Source organism: Chamaea fasciata, unplaced genomic scaffold, assembly GCF_029207755.1.
Source record: "Chamaea fasciata isolate MVZ Bird 193981 ecotype frontalis unplaced genomic scaffold, bChaFas1.0.hap1 SCAF_8, whole genome shotgun sequence".
NCBI lineage: Eukaryota > Metazoa > Chordata > Aves > Passeriformes > Sylviidae > Chamaea > Chamaea fasciata.
In genome coordinates this window covers 32,563,648-32,579,071 of record NW_027094093.1, presented here as the reverse complement: position 1 = coordinate 32,579,071, position 15,424 = coordinate 32,563,648, and the positions used below count along the sequence as shown (strand labels likewise).

At 39.5% G+C, this 15,424-nt stretch overlaps 1 protein-coding gene across 2 annotated transcripts in view; it reads left to right on the top strand.

Annotated features, from left to right (window-relative positions):
• TMEM163 (transmembrane protein 163) overlaps nt 1-15,424 on the top strand; it is an 88,103-nt gene that overhangs the window by 42,702 nt on the left and 29,977 nt on the right. For both annotated transcript variants that reach the window (XM_066190357.1, XM_066190358.1), the window contains 2 exons: nt 10,773-10,816; nt 11,956-12,047. In XM_066190357.1, the coding sequence (XP_066046454.1) occupies nt 10,773-10,816; nt 11,956-12,047 (136 nt within the window). The remainder of the gene's footprint in view (nt 1-10,772; nt 10,817-11,955; nt 12,048-15,424) is intronic.

Genomic DNA, 15,424 nt, shown 5'->3' with positions numbered 1-15,424 from the left:
GACCAGAAAAGGGACAGCAAATGATTTTTTGTTTTTAAAACTGCAGATTCTTCGAGTGTGGGAACACCTCTTGTCAGAGTTTTACTAGTTTATGATGTTAAATTGCAGATATTATAGTCTCACTTGTTAAAACTGATGATTAAATAGAAAGATTTAATAGAGGGATATGGAACAGCTGTGCAGAAGTATGTAGAGGTGTCCTTAGCATGAAGTGCTGTGTGCTTAAATTCTGAGAACAGGTCCTCAGGCTCCTACATGCTAAAATGGGCTGGTGAATTCTGGTCAGATGTCCTTTCCCACCGCCAGTTGAGGTATCTCAATTTTTTTTACATTAAAAAGCAACTTTAAATTGGAATTCTGTTTTGACACATACATAAAACCAGGTTTTAAATTTTCTCCAGTAAGTCACTGAGCTGTCTGGGATGGTGCATTCCTAATCTCCCTTTATAAAAGGAAAATCTCTAAGATTGTGCTGTATTCTGGCAGCCTGCTTAATTGTACTTGGCAGCTTGTTTTGGCTCTGGAGCTACTCACCAGCCTTCTAATTAAATAGGGGTGCCCTGAAACGTGTCTTGTCTCTGAAATCGATAGGGATGATGAAAAGGGCTGTGAAGGCAACTAATTATCTTTCAACAGCCAATGCTTTTCAGTTTGGATCTTCCCTGGTTTTCATATTTCTAAGTTCATTAAAATGCCTGGAGAACAAACATTTCGTATGAGATGAAATGTCATAAGTGTGAATTTCTTCTGGTCCTGTGCTCACACACCTTGTTCCATTCTTGGCACGTTCAGGAGAGCCATGCATAGAGAAATGAGAATAAATCTCCAGTTTTGGTTTTGGTCAGGTATGGATGGGCTCCAACCAGGGTAGCAGCCTTAGGTCTCTAAATCACAAATGGAGACGTGAAGAGAATTTATTCTCTTTCTGTTTATCTTCCTCAAGAGCAGCATTGCAAGACAACCACCTGTGAGTTAAAGGAGGAACCAGACAAGAATATCAAGGAAAATGCCAAGCAAATATCTTCTTTTACCTTCATAAAAAAATGGAACACAGATAGGTGGTTATACTAGATAGGGCTTTTAAAAAGAAGTTTCAGGCTGACTTTATGTTCTCAGATACCCAGGTTCCAATGTAATTTTTAATAGCTCTTTGTTATAATTTTTTGGGATGTATTCATTATTTGGTGTCCAGCTGACAGTTTTGTATGGAATCATTTTTCTCTGTTCCAAATTCATAACTTTTCAAAGGGAGCTAAAATGAGGGATGCTTAAAATAGTCACCTTTGCATTCATGGCTCCCACTGCTTTTGTGTTCTAGAGGTTTCAGCAGGACAAAAACAAGCTTTGAAACTGATCAGTGGGGTGCACAAGTGACATCAGTTTCAGTAATTATAATTACGCTATACTAATGCAAGCTAAGGGACAATGCAAAATTATTTTCAAAATGAATGCTTTTTTCAGCACTCGATACACTTCTGAAGACGTGCTGTATTTCTCCATAGAAGGAAATCTGCTTTGATTTTCAGAAGTCTGTTCAAATACTTTCAGTATAAAAATAGTCCCTCACAACTGTTAAGCTGTGGGAATGCCATAAAGCTCCTACAGCTAGTTTCTAATTGGGGTTCTGTTTTCCAGGGGTAAAGTTTGCAGTTCTAAAAGTTAAGGCTTTGACAATGTGAAATATAAAAGGCAGGTCATAGCATGGCACAGTTTATTCAAATTAGATGTTGATGGTGCCTGCTGTCACTCTTTGCAGAATTACTCCATCCTTTCCTATGGTAAAATGATTTTCCCCATGTGTAACATCCTGCATTGTGGAAGCACTTGCACCCTATTTTACAGATAAGAATTCCAGGACAGGAAATGTTTAAGGGTTGGCAGTATGGTGTGTGGGACTGTGCCAGCCAGCTGGATCTACCTGCTTTTCACACAGTTACACTCGCCCTTCAGAGTCCAGTTCTTCTGGATTATTAGACTTATTACCTTAAGATTATTAACTTATTATTCTGGATCTCTGATCTTCAAAAATCTCCTGTGGTCCCTGATCCAGTTGTTTCCTTTCCTCTGAAATAGGAACTTTTTTTTTTTTTTAAATGTAGGCTTTTTCTCTTTTTTTAAATGTAATTGTAAATATAGTTACATTTCTATAATTACATCAAAACCTATGACTCTCTCCACACACACACTGAAAGGAAAAGTTAAAATCCATCAAATAAAATAGATTCTAATTTGCTTGGAAAACTTTTCGTGGTGAATACAAACTGTTGCAATGCATTTCTTCATATGATGAGCTGCTTAAAATTTTTTTGAAGTTCTAGAGAAAATTAAAGAACTTTGATCAAAAATTTTGTATATTTACCAGGAATTTCAATGGAAATATTCCTGTCTGACAGATTTCTATTTGTTCATGAGTTGAAAATTTATTTGTGTTGCATCGTGGGTAGTAGATACTAAAAAAGAGTTCTTACAGTTAATGTGGAAAAGTGAGAATTTAGTCAGTGCCTTTGTGGACTGGTTTTAAATGCTTACCATGGCTAAAATGTGCTTATTTTCTCTAAATTTAAAGACTGCTGACAAGAGTCAAACTGGAGTAAACTTAAACCACAGATAGGGTGGGTTTTTTTTTTTTTCTTATTTAAGAAGTGTATTTAATCTACAGGATAGTTGTAATGCTCCTAGAAACATAGATAAATTTCTAGAATAGGATGCAGGAGAAAGCTAACTAAATCCTCTCTTGATCTACATCCTCCAAGGTGCATTTCTCTCAGCCAGTTTATACAGAGCAGAGGTTAGATTGCAGTGTGATTCCAGGTATTTAAAACTGGGTTCTGTCTGTCTGTCTGTGTTCTGAGGATACTTAATTGTTTCTATTTTTTTTTTTTTTAACAGCATCACTGGTTTGTTTTAATGCTCTTGATTTCTAAATTACCCCAACTTGCTCACAGTCAAGTATGAAATAGCAGTATGAAAATAGAGAGCAAAAATAAATTAAAAAATACCCTAAATCTGGAACTTTGGCACTTGGACATTTCTGATATATTTCTTCTAGTCTAAATCTGGCAAACTTCAAATTGAGCATCTTTTTAAAATGAAATCAGTAGGCTTCTTTACAGGAATGGAGACAGATAACCCTTTCAGGGGCAGGGGATGCAGTTCTCACTGGTTATACTCTTTTAAGTGGGCTGTCCTTGTAAATTAAAGTTATAACCAGTATTTTTTTTCTTGCAGACAGCAATACACAGCCAATGGCAGAGCCAATGATATTCATACGTTTATTGTTGGCTGTGCTGCAGTTAGCCTGAATCCTTGCATATAAATTCTGTGTTAATACATCTGAGCTTTTGTACAATATCTGTCTTTAATTATCTTTTTGAAAGGATCTCTTCATCTTTCTAATGTGACCACAGGACGGGAACTTACCAGAACCTGAGAGTAATGGCAGTGTTTCATCTCTTTGCTTAACAATAGAAAACCTTCTACGACTGGTAAAAATGTCTAATCTGTGTCCAAGCTGTTACAGGTTTGAGGATGCATTTATAAAACATGAGTTTGTTGAATCCCTGTGAAGCTTCCAGAAACCCTGAGGTCAGATAAGGGTCTTCACCTCTGTGTCCTGGTCAGACTCCCAAGAACAGTTTGGGCTGGGGTTTTTTTTGTTTATTTGTTTGTTTTTTTGCTGAGTAGAACCTCAATGCTTCGCTTTACTGACAGCCTGCAGTCAGTAAAACGAAAAAAAAAGGGAGAAATTTTGTGTTTGGAGAGTCTTCCAGGTCATTAAATCTAGATAACCCTTGCCTGGATACAGCGAGTTACCAATCTTGGCCAGAGAGCTTTAGAAACAGCTGTTGAGTGTGTCTGATTTCACCCAACATTTGTGGTAATTCGTGGCTTTTTTAGCCAAGGTACCACTCCTTCCTTGTCCCTGTTCAGGGTCAAAGTGCTTCCTTTGGTATTGGAAGCTCACTCCAGGCTTGAAATTACAAAGCTTGTGGATTATAGGCATAAGCTGCAAAAACCTCCCTGGTAAATGTGCAGTTACAAGCATTTGCAACATTCCAGGCCATTTCAGTTGTTATATTTGGAGCTGGGGCATCAATAATACATAGTTTCATTAAAAGACAATGTGCTTTAATGTCATTGCAGTGAGTTATTTTGGGCATTTCAAGTGACCCCATTTGAAACACAACAGATGAAAGCATGCACCTGTATATTCAGTTGCAGAGAGTTTGCACCACATATCTCACTGGTTTTTTATAGACCTAAAAGTTTGATTATTTCTATTCTGAAATGCCAACATATGCATTTAGTATCCCAATAAAGCTCAGCCTGGAGCTGTAACATATGGGCCCTCTTTTAGTTCTGGCCCCCTGGAAAGCCAAAACTAAACAAAAAAGTCCAAGTCCTCCTTTGCTCTGATTTATTTGTGTTCTTTTTTTTTCTTTCCTTTCTCTTTTTTTTTTTTTTTTTTGAGATGATCTTGTTTCGAAACAGAAGGTTGGCACCTGCGAGAGGAAGCACGGGAGTGTGTGAAGCAGTGGGATGCCAGACAGGAGGGATTCTGCTCTCTCCTGTGCTTTGCAGAGCCCTTGCACATGCTGGAATATTGCTGGAATATTGCTCCTGTATGGGCTCTGAGCAGCCCTGGAAATTGCTGCTAACTCTGCCCGATGGGAGTTGTCTGTTTTCTGTCTTTACAAACAGCTTTCCCTAAAGAAATGGTTCCTGGTGTCCATCTCCAGCCATGCTGGGAAAGTGCCATAGAAAATTGACAGCTCTGGTGTAGCTGCCTGACCATTTATTAGTGCTCTACTCACTGAAGGGTGGCAGGGAAAGCTTGCTGTAGACAGAAAATATTTCAGCAGCTGTTAAAAGATATCCCAGGCATTATTTTTTTCTTTTTCTGAAATCAGGAACAGATTTACTGTCAGTGTCTGTGTGTCTTTGTCATTCAGGGGCTTTCTATCAGGCTTCTTTATATCACTCAGTTTGCTGTGTGTCACGGCTGGGTCGCTGTGTTCTCCACAAGGGTAATATTTTCATCATTTGAAAAGTTATACCTTGTTTTTTGTAGTAGGGTTATTTCACAGTTCAGGATTGGGCAGTCCAATGAGTTTGCCCAGTCTGGCCCATTTGTGGGATATGCCAGGGGAAGCCTGGCTGCTCTTTTGGTGGCAAAAGGGAAGGTGAAAGGAAATAAAACAGCAGGGAATCTGCAGCCTAAATGAGGTTTAGGACTGGACTGTTTTGCTGTTCTTTGTTACTCTTGCTGAGCACCATGGTATAATGGATAATCAGCTTCAAATGAAAACAAAAAACAGGTAAGCAAAGGGAGTTAGGGGAGAACTGGCATTTCTTTTCAAGAACCACAAAACCAGGTTTTACAAGCTTCTAAAATTGAAACATTGAAAAATTATGACTTAATATAGAAAATCCCAAAGTAGGAGATAATAATATTATTAATAATAACAACAACAATAATAAATAATAAAAAAAATCTGATAACATGTGGACAAACTGGAAAGAACTGTTTAGATTAAACTCAAAGGCAAACTTTTCACAAAGTCCTGAAACTTTACTGTTTCTATAGTAATAAATGAAGAGTACTTTCAGCTGATACACACTGTTGTGGTTCACTGAAGTAAATGAAGTTATGGAAGTTTGCAGCTGCTAAAGATTTGATTGTTGCCAAACATAAAAGCAAAATAATTAACTGCATAATAGACAAGGAAAGATAATTATCCTGGAAAGCTTTACTGCTACCAATAGCAACATTCCCTTACTGAATCTGCAAATATTTTTGTGTTACCTTGAGGGCTTTTTGTGGTTTCTTGGCCTGACAGTGATACCCCAGGCAGTGGCAGAGCTGAAGACTTGATGTCTGGCTCTAGAGCCCCATTCACTCAGTTCTCAGAGCTGAACTTCCCCAAGGACTGAAATCTCTTATGAGTCTCCTGCAGTTCATTCTGAACAGTGTTGCTGTGACAGTTTTCAGGCGCATGGAAAAATGAACCCTCTTAGAGACTTCTTTAAAATTGGTCTAAATTCTAATGAGATGAAGACCCAGGTTTGGTATCCATTAGATTTAGGCGTCACTTGGTAGATACATAACAGTGTAATGGTTCTGAGCAGAAATGAGGGCCTTTACTGTGTTGGTGCAATATAAACTGGGAAAATGAGCAGAAGATTTTGTTTAGATAATGTTGGAATGCTTTTGCCAATTACTTTGGGATAGAAATATGGATCTAGAAATATGACACTGGTGGATGCCTCTGGATCTACCCTTGTAGGTAAGGTATCTGGCAGATTTGTGTTTGAGATGCTGAATGTGTGGCAGCCATTTGTAGCTGCTGACTGCAGAAATTTAATGCATGTGCATAACAATCCTTAAATTTTGCTCTGCTAGAATTTTAGGGAAGGGAGAAGGCACCTGAGGAAAGGTAGGTGTACCTGTTGCTCAGGGTCAATAGCATTTTTAACAAGTATTAACATTATCAGACGTGTCTGTTCTTTGCCTTCAGTTGTTGTGAGGGATTTTTAGAGAATAACTTCTTATTTGTTTTTCTCCGTTTGGAATGTTGGTTTTTTTTGAAATATTTGTTGTAACATTAGTTTTAGATGTTTTACCAACACCAGGCAATGAAAACAGACTGTATTTCAGTCTCACTTCTGATTCAGCAGAACTTCCAGTTCCTCTTGCTCGTGACTGTACAACCTGCAGGATCTGCATGGTAATATATAGAGACATAAGTCCACCACTTTCAGCAGTGTTCAAGTTGCCTGACTGATTTCTGCCAAGTGCAGGTCATGTGCTTCTGAAGCCTTGGTATTTTACGTGCTGACATCCAAGCGTGTCTTTTAGAAAGACCAATTTCAAAGCAAACATGATGGAGTGATTGTCCCATCTAGATGAGATTCCTAAAAATAATTTTCCCCTTTCTGAGTAGGTAAGAGGAGATTTTTATGGCAGGTGGAGGAGCAAGTTTTTATGTACCATCTCTCATTTGTAGTCAGACTCATCCCCAAAATTTTTGTTTGAAAGACCTGGAGTCAGAGTTAGTTTTCTATCCTCTTTCCAGTCTTCTAGCTTTGTACAAAAAGGTGCCAGGGAGCTCTCCCAAGTCAGGGAAGGAGATGAGAGTCCCAGGGTAACTGCAGGGCTCTCACCCTAGAACAGATCTGAGCTTGATTAAACCTGAGAAGGGCTGGTGGCAGACTAGATTTCTGGAAAGTTAAAGTGGAGCTATTTTGTGGTTAAGGCCCTAGCTTCATGATTTCTTTCTGAGGTACATTAAATGAATAAACCCCTTATTTTGCTGAGGGTAGAATGTATGGGAAAAAGCCCACTTTTGAAAGGGTTGAAGGAGTTCCACCAAAACCTGACCTATAGGCTGGCAGACTTCACAAATTGATATTGCTGTGCAGGTGGAGACAGTGGTAGATTTGTTGCTTACGCTGCTGGCTCTATTTTTAGTTTCTGATTGCTTGCAAGTTCTGTTTACAAATGTCAGGGAAATGCATTAGGATTATCTGCTTTACTGTAGAGGTAATAAAATGTTGTCCAATTTAGCCAATAAAGCAGCTAAAAGCAGGCTCCCACTGTCATGGCAGTGTAGCTGCTAAGTGTGGCCTCACAGTGGTTTTAAGCTGCCTGATCTGTTCTTTCCTCATTACTTGTTTCTCACCATTGTTCTGGCTCAGTATGGAGATCAGGAATCTCTGGGGGGTTTTTTATTCCCATCTGGAAAAATAAAAAGTGCTGGAAATGCACTTTGAGAGAAGAGGGAAGGTGAGGGATAAGCAAAAGCTCCGTGGCTCATCCCTGCATCTCTCCTGGAGCCCAGCAGTGATGCTGGAGGACATAAGGACCACAATTTTCCCTTCGCCCAGGGCTCTCAAATGCTAAGAAATACTTCCCCAAGAGTCTTTCCAGCTGCAGTTTCTGGAGTGGGAACCAGTGGTTTTTAGTGGATGTGGTTGGTCTGTTGCAGCCTCTATTGGTGATACCCTGTAATCCAATATTAGAGCTGCTTTCACTGCCGCAGAACCTGGATTTGTGAAGAAACATCCTGTTTAAGCTGGGATGATTTACTGGGGAGCTTTACGACTGTACTTGCCAGCTAGAAGTATTAATGTGCTTAAGTCAGGGCTGAAGGTTCTTTAACATTGTTATTTGACCCTGAAAGGAAAAGAAATGCCTCGTTTATTCCATTAGAAAACCAGTATGTAAATAAATAATATAGAAATACATCTTTCCAGTGCTTAAAAGGTCTTTATTACCTTTATTATGGCCTTCTACCACTAAAAGGTAGTGTTGTAGGATACCAGCCCTAGTTATATTCACTAATTAGCAAAAAGGCTTGAGCAGAATTGTGACACTGTTAGTCAATACTTGTTTTTTCATGGCTGTTTTAGATAGCTCAGGACAAACAGATTGTGTGTTACTGCTGTGATAGAATACATAAAATAAAAATAGTTCTCATGCTGAATTCCCTGCGCTTTAAATATACCAAGTACGTCCCCTCAAGCATCCTTAAGGTATGGCTATCTGTATGCAGTTCATCACCAGAGAAATTACATATTCATTTTTAAAGGAACCATAAAATTAGTTTGTTTAAAGTCTGGATCTGGGTTGGGAAGGAAACTGGCAATTCAGGAAAAAACTGAGGAGTTAATTCCACTAGAGGGGTGAGCTAGAAATAGAAGTAGGAGTAAAAGTGTTGCTTTGAACTGCATCATATGGAAGCAGCAATGACAGGAACATTGCGAGTTTGTATGTACCTGTGAATCCCCATAATTTTTTTTTGCAATTTCTGCAGATTTTGAAACTGTGTGCCTCTAAGGAGGCAGACAATGAAAATTTGATAGGCAATATATTATTATGCAGTGAAGTGTTGAAATTTGCAGATCAGTGGCAGGTCTGATCAAAAAATATAGCTTCTTTTTATACCTAGGGAATGAAGTGTGGGAAATCATGGTTAAAAGTGGTAGGGAGATGTAAATCTACACTGTTTCAGTACTCTCCAACTTTGAGAAAATTGGAGTCTGGAGGGAGGAACCTTGATGACTTTTCTTTGTGTTTTGGCCAAATATAATGGTAAAGTCCAAGTATTTGTGACATCTGGCATGCTTGTGACCAGACCTAGGTCTTAGATCCATTAAAAAAAGGGTTTTTTTCCAAGAATTTAGTTTCTGTTTATCCAGATAAGTGCCACAGAACTGCAGCTTGCTGTTACTGAAAAGAACAGTCAAATTGTAGTGTTTCTGTTCTGCCAAACTTCTCTAATGAACACTGAGAATTAGATATTGTGTTTGTCAGCCTAAGATTGACAAAGTCGTTGATGAGTCTGTTTTTTTGTTTTATTTGTTTATTTCTTCTACAAAAATGTGTTCTTGTTAAGTTAGCTGATATCTGTTCACATAAGAGTAGTCAAATCAATCCTTTTAGGCTTTATTTCAAGCCCTCTTAACGCCGGAGCTGGAGTTGTGTGAGTTTATTCAGGGAGGAGAGGTTCAGATGGTCCTCCACGAAACACAGCAAGGGGGGGTGGAGCTGCTCAGTGCTTGAGAGCCTGGCTGGGTGAGTCTGAGAGCTGCATTTGATGGAGTCCCATCTCTGGGGCTGTTTAGCCTGGAGAAAAGGAGGCTCAGAGGTGACTTTATCACTCTCCAGGTGACCTTATCACTCTCCACAACTCCCTGAGGGGTGGTTGTGGTCAGGTGGGGTTGGTCTCTTTCTCCAGACAGCCACTGACAGAACGAGAGGACACAGTCTCAACCTGCACCAACGGAAATATAGGTTGGATATTAGGAAGAAGGTTTTACAGAAAGGGTGATAAGGTATTGGAGTGGTCTGCCCAGGGAGGTGGTGGAGTCACCATCCCTGGATGTGTTTAAAGAAAGGCTGGATGTGGCACTCTGTGCCATGGTTTAGTTGAGGTGTCAGGGCAGGGTTGGACTCGATGATCTTGGATGTCTCTTCCAACCCAGCCGTTCTGTGATTCTGTGAATCTCCAGGAGACTCCTCTTCCACTGCTGCCTGCTTCTTCCCTGGTATTCCTCTGGGCTGTTGGAATATTTCTTCTGACACAGGCCTTCCTAGAATTGGAAACTGAGGTGATGAAATTAGGATGTGAGGAATAAAAATTTTTAAAATTATGGGTTTTTTTCTAGGTATGAGCTAATTTTCAGTCTTGGTTATTTTTTAGAAGGTACTATTTGGTCAAAACCAGGGTTGGTCAAAACTGTCCCTATGATATTTTTGCATTGGAAGCCACTGAAATGGTGGGATCTGATGCATTTCTTGGGGCTGTTACCCTTGGGCTTTTTGTCAAAAAGATGGCACTCAAGAAGACTCAATGGGCTTGTGTAATTTTCTGTCATCCAGTTCAGGTGGCCTGAAACTCCTGGCTGGAACAAGGAGCAGTTTGAGATGTGTTAAGTTTTCTGAGAGTTTGATATTGTGGTTTTGAAATGTTTTTGCTCAAATCTGCATTGAAAACACAGCTTGTTTTGTGAGCAGACTTTCTGAACGCTGCTCGATCTCCCCCATTACAGTTTTGGAAGAAATCTCTTGAGTGTTCTAACCATTTCCTGTGGCACAAGGTCTTTTTGTAGACATTTTTAAAGTGTTGGGTCAGATTGTTCTAGTAGGAATTGGGTGAAAGTAAATCCATGTGTTAAAACTGGTTTTGTAGTTCTTGAAACACAGAAAAAGAAAAAAAAAATGCAAAGAAAATTTAAAGTGATTCTAAATAATATTTTCTTTCCTTCAGCTGTCTCCGTAATGAGATACAGTGCATCATCCTTTGGATTTGCTGTAAGTAGAGATACAACTGAAATATTATCTACTCTTTTTTTCTTTTCCAAGGGCATTTTCTGAACATGGAATACTGCATTTTTTCTTATGCTAAATTCATGGAAAGTTTGCAAAGTCAGTAATGGATTAGCAAAAAAATATTGTTAAAATCAAGCATTGGAAGGGGTGGCAAAGATACTTTAATTATTATATATTTTCAGTTTCTGCCCATGAACTCCTATCCTGGAGTTAATACCCGTGCTTATACCTTATAGTAGATAGATGTTATGCACCAGATATGGTTTTCTTCTACAAAACCTCTCAATTACAACTCGGTTTTGTTGTTGAACTTGAGCCAAATTCTGAAATTCCCATCTGAACTCTTCCCATTGAAGCTGATGGTAAGACTGCTGTTGCCTTTGGAATGACAGCTTTCCTCTCCAGTCCTTGCCATGACTTTCCAGATTAGTGGCAGAGCAAAAAAATTCCTAACGACAAGCAATGACTCATATCAAATAATTTATCTTTAGCTTTCAATTTTGAAGGTGAGATTGACTCTGTAGGAAGTGTGACATGGGAGTGAAAGTTCTTGCAGTGGGACAGGCCTGGTTTTCAGTGTTCCTGACACCACATCTGCATTAATTGGGAATAAAAACATGGCAATTTTGCTGATGATACAGAATAATAGATTCATATAGGTTGAAATCTGAGTGGGAGAAAAAGTTATTATTTTCTTGGTTGGATACAAAAGATATTGCAGGAAATTAGTGACTGCAGGAAAAAGGAATGTCTGACAGGCACTTTTCTACACTTATTTCTTTACAGTCTTTGCATTAGAATCATATTAGTATTTTAACTCTTGGAGTGTTACTGTGGCACACTGTGATGTTTGTTTTTTTCTTAAGTTCTTCACAAGTGATAGAGTAAAAATTCAAAATTTTTTAATCCCTTGATTGACTTTCTGAGCTCTGAAGTGTATGATTATGCAATAATACGTGGCGAAAATGTGAAGATCAATTCAATAAACGTAAATCCTGATTTCATTAAAGTGATTTATTTGAAGCTGCCTTGTGCCTGTGCAGCAGGATGGTAAATGCACTGCTCTTAGTGCAGGGCACATTTAATGGCCCACAAAACAATTGATTCTGTATCTCTTTCAGTTTGATGCCACCCTGGATGTTTTGTCATCAGCGATAGTTTTGTGGCGTTACAGCAACGCAGCCGCTGTGCACTCTGCTCACAGGGAGTACATGTGAGTACACTTAATTTCTTCTGCCTGTGGCAGGGCCCTGCAGAGCTTTTGTTGTCAAGCTGAGAGGCTACAGATTCCAGAGCTTTGACAAAAAACTCTTTGTCATGTCAGCAAGTATTCTTTCCTTCTGCTCACTGCTTGCTCCCAAACACGCAGCCTCTCCTTAGGCAAACCTCCCCGTGATGATTGATTTTCAGTTTCTTTTTAGCCAACATAGCTGTGGTTGGGCCTTTGCAATTTGTTTTCCCTTGCAGCACCTGTATCAAGTGAATTGTAATTGTAATCTGTAATAGATCTGTCAATCTTTCATTTTGCATCTTACTGAATTATTCTTACTAGAGTATGATTTTGAAATTGATGCTTGTATTACATTTGTACTTCCCTTAACAAGTTTGAATATCATCCACTTTAATTTTTTTAAGAGGATAGCAGTGATGCATGTCTTCTTTATGTTTACTTTGCAAGGAGGTTTTTTCATATTTAATGCTTGCTGTATATATCCTGTATATCCTATCCTATCGATATGAAAGTCTTTGCACATGCAGTGCAGTATTGATCACAGTGGGAATTGTGTTCTGCATCATTGTGCATCATTTCTGTGGGTGATTCATATGGTAGCTGAGAAGATCAGGTGGAGATTGACTCAAGAATTTTTCCAGCTAGTACATATAGAAGATTTAAAATTCCTACTGAAATTTTGGGCATCCAGGTGGAGAATTGCAGTACATTTGCCAGGGTGTGTTTTTTCTCTGCATTGCCATTGCTGGCAGCATCCCATCTGGCTGGAAAATAGCTCAACTGGGGGATAAGGTAGGTTTTGTGCTGAAACACCTCTAATGATGCCCCTTCAATAAAGGGCAGCTTGATGAAACTGAACATTGCATAACCGGTAGGATCAAAACCAAACAAACACAAAAAAACCCCACAGAAAACCAACAACAAAAAGCCTGGGGGCCCAGTGTCTCAATCACATCTTCACAATCTTTTCCTAAAAACTAAGGAAAAGTAAGCGGTATTTTTACATGCATTAACTCAGGCTCATGCAACAGCTTGCCAGGGCTGTGAGCTCCTTTCTGGCAGGGCTCCATATAGAACAGTTTGGAATAAAAGGGCATAAAAGACTGATGTGGCATTGATTCATAAAAACAAATGCAGAAAAATGTGATTAAAATTAGTCTTCCTGCACAGATTTGGAGAATTTAGCAGACATTTTCTTAGTATCTTGCTTTTGTGGGTGTCCAAAGAGATTCCTGTCAACATTCAATTAACATATTTTTGAAATCTCCTTCTGTTGAGCTTTTTCAAATGAACCTTGTAAAGTATTTAAAAGAGAAAATAAATCCCAATACAAAAGAAGACTCAACATATCCCTATGGCTAAGCCAGTAAAGTGAACGGGCAAAGTAGTAAACATTTTCCTGGTTTTTTTTTATGCTCATTTTTAATTTGCTTTCATATAATCCCTCTGCTTTACATAAGGCTAAATTAAGTCAGTGAATTACTTGCCATGCCCATTAGCTGAAGACAGCTAAGGTTACATGATGAGTTCAGAATCAAGTGAAAGAATGTTCCCATATGCTGGGAATGTGAATCACTGGCTAGTCAGCCTGGTTATCCCTCTGTTTCCAGAGCTGACAGGAGAACCACCACAGTACTGACAGCAAAGAGATGGTGAGATGGTTGTGCTGCTTAAGGCAACTCTCACTGTGTCAGATTTTTGAGGGAGGCACATTTCTAATTTCCTGTTGTGTTTAATCAATCTCTAGCTTGAAACACTGCATGTAATTGTTTTTCCTCCTGGACGCTGGGAAAATGTTGCAATGACGCCTGCTGACTGCCTGCTCAGCTTATGAATAATCTTTGTATCATATCTAACTCCACCTGGTCTGCCACGATCTTCATTTTCTGTGGGCCTTCTCCCTCAGGCTCCTGGACAGCGTGGTGCAAATTTGTGTGGGTGCTCAGGTTGTGCTGTGTGTTATTCCTGGTTTTGTGTGCCTGGCCATATTCTGCCTCAGTGCAGGGGTCTGTTTACCAGAATAAGGTAGCTTCCGCTTAGTTCTTTATTTATAGGTCTGTCTTTTATTGATTTACGTATTGCATTTGTCTGTGTATCCTAGCATATCTGAAAAATTCCTTACATCCTTGGCAGAAGCCAAGTGGAATTGCCAATTAATTGTGTTTGGCAAATTTATAAAACTTCCTGTTTCATAAACTTGACAGCAAGAGATTGATCCAAAATCTGTTAAAATCAGTGTTAATCCCCTCATGGAAAGGCAGCGTTAGATTCAGGCCCAGCTCTTGGACGTCATTGAGAGAGAGCATAAAGATAGACTGAAAAACACACCCCCAGGAAAAGGCACAGGGAATGCAGCCTGACTCATGATGTGCTGTGAATTAAATACTGAGGATAAAATGCTAAGATGTAGAAGAAATGCGTAGTCTTAGTTAAGCTGCAGCCATATGGCAGTTGGAGCTGCAGCACTGGATGGGCTGGCACTCCTAAGAGCACAGAAGTGCTTGCTGTGCCAAGTTCTGCTGAGAGGAACCAGTGCACTTCCATTTGACTCCAGGGCAACTGGAGTGCTGAAACCATCATGTAAATGTGTCCCACTGAGTTTAACTCCGATTAACACGTTTCACTTTTATTGGATCATTTGATTTCTCTTGTTTTCTGGGGTGAGATGAAGAAGGTACTTTTTCAGTGTTCATCCCTTCAGTTCATCCCTTCCCTCCAGGGTGCCAACCACCACACACAGCTCAGAAGAGCAGGAACCCCTGGCAGTGGCACCAGCCCTGTAACCATTTGTTGATTCTCCAGGTTCAGCCATCTCAAATCTCTTTGCTTTGACTGGGAGGATTGATGGGAAAACTCCTTTTGCTCCAGAGTCCTGCCACTTCTAGGGCTCTGTCACCCTTCCTGCTGCTGCTCAGGCTGCTCCTGGATGTACCACTGCTGCCCATGTGAAATAAAAGCTGAGGCTAAAACATTCACCAAGGTCAGGAATTAAACCACTGCAAGATTGCAGGCCCCAAGACACTGCTTGACTCTGCCTGACTGGCTCATTAATGAAGGAGTATGTGGGAGTGGGATGAATATTTGATGGTTTTTAGAAGAATCCTTGAAAGAACTGTGGGTCTTGAGGCAATGCAAGAGTTGGGAAGGACTACAGATATCTGGGAGGAGAGTCAGAGCACATGCATAGTTCATGAGAACTTGATCTGCTCAGTGTGATCTGTAGGTTGTAAATTAACATGCAGGAAATGTAAAAGTGCTGAACAAGTCGTCAAAAAGCAATGATCAAGGAATTAAAGAAAGGAAAGAGTGCTGAAATAACTAGAGAAATAATTGGAGATCTCCACTAAAGATGAAAATTT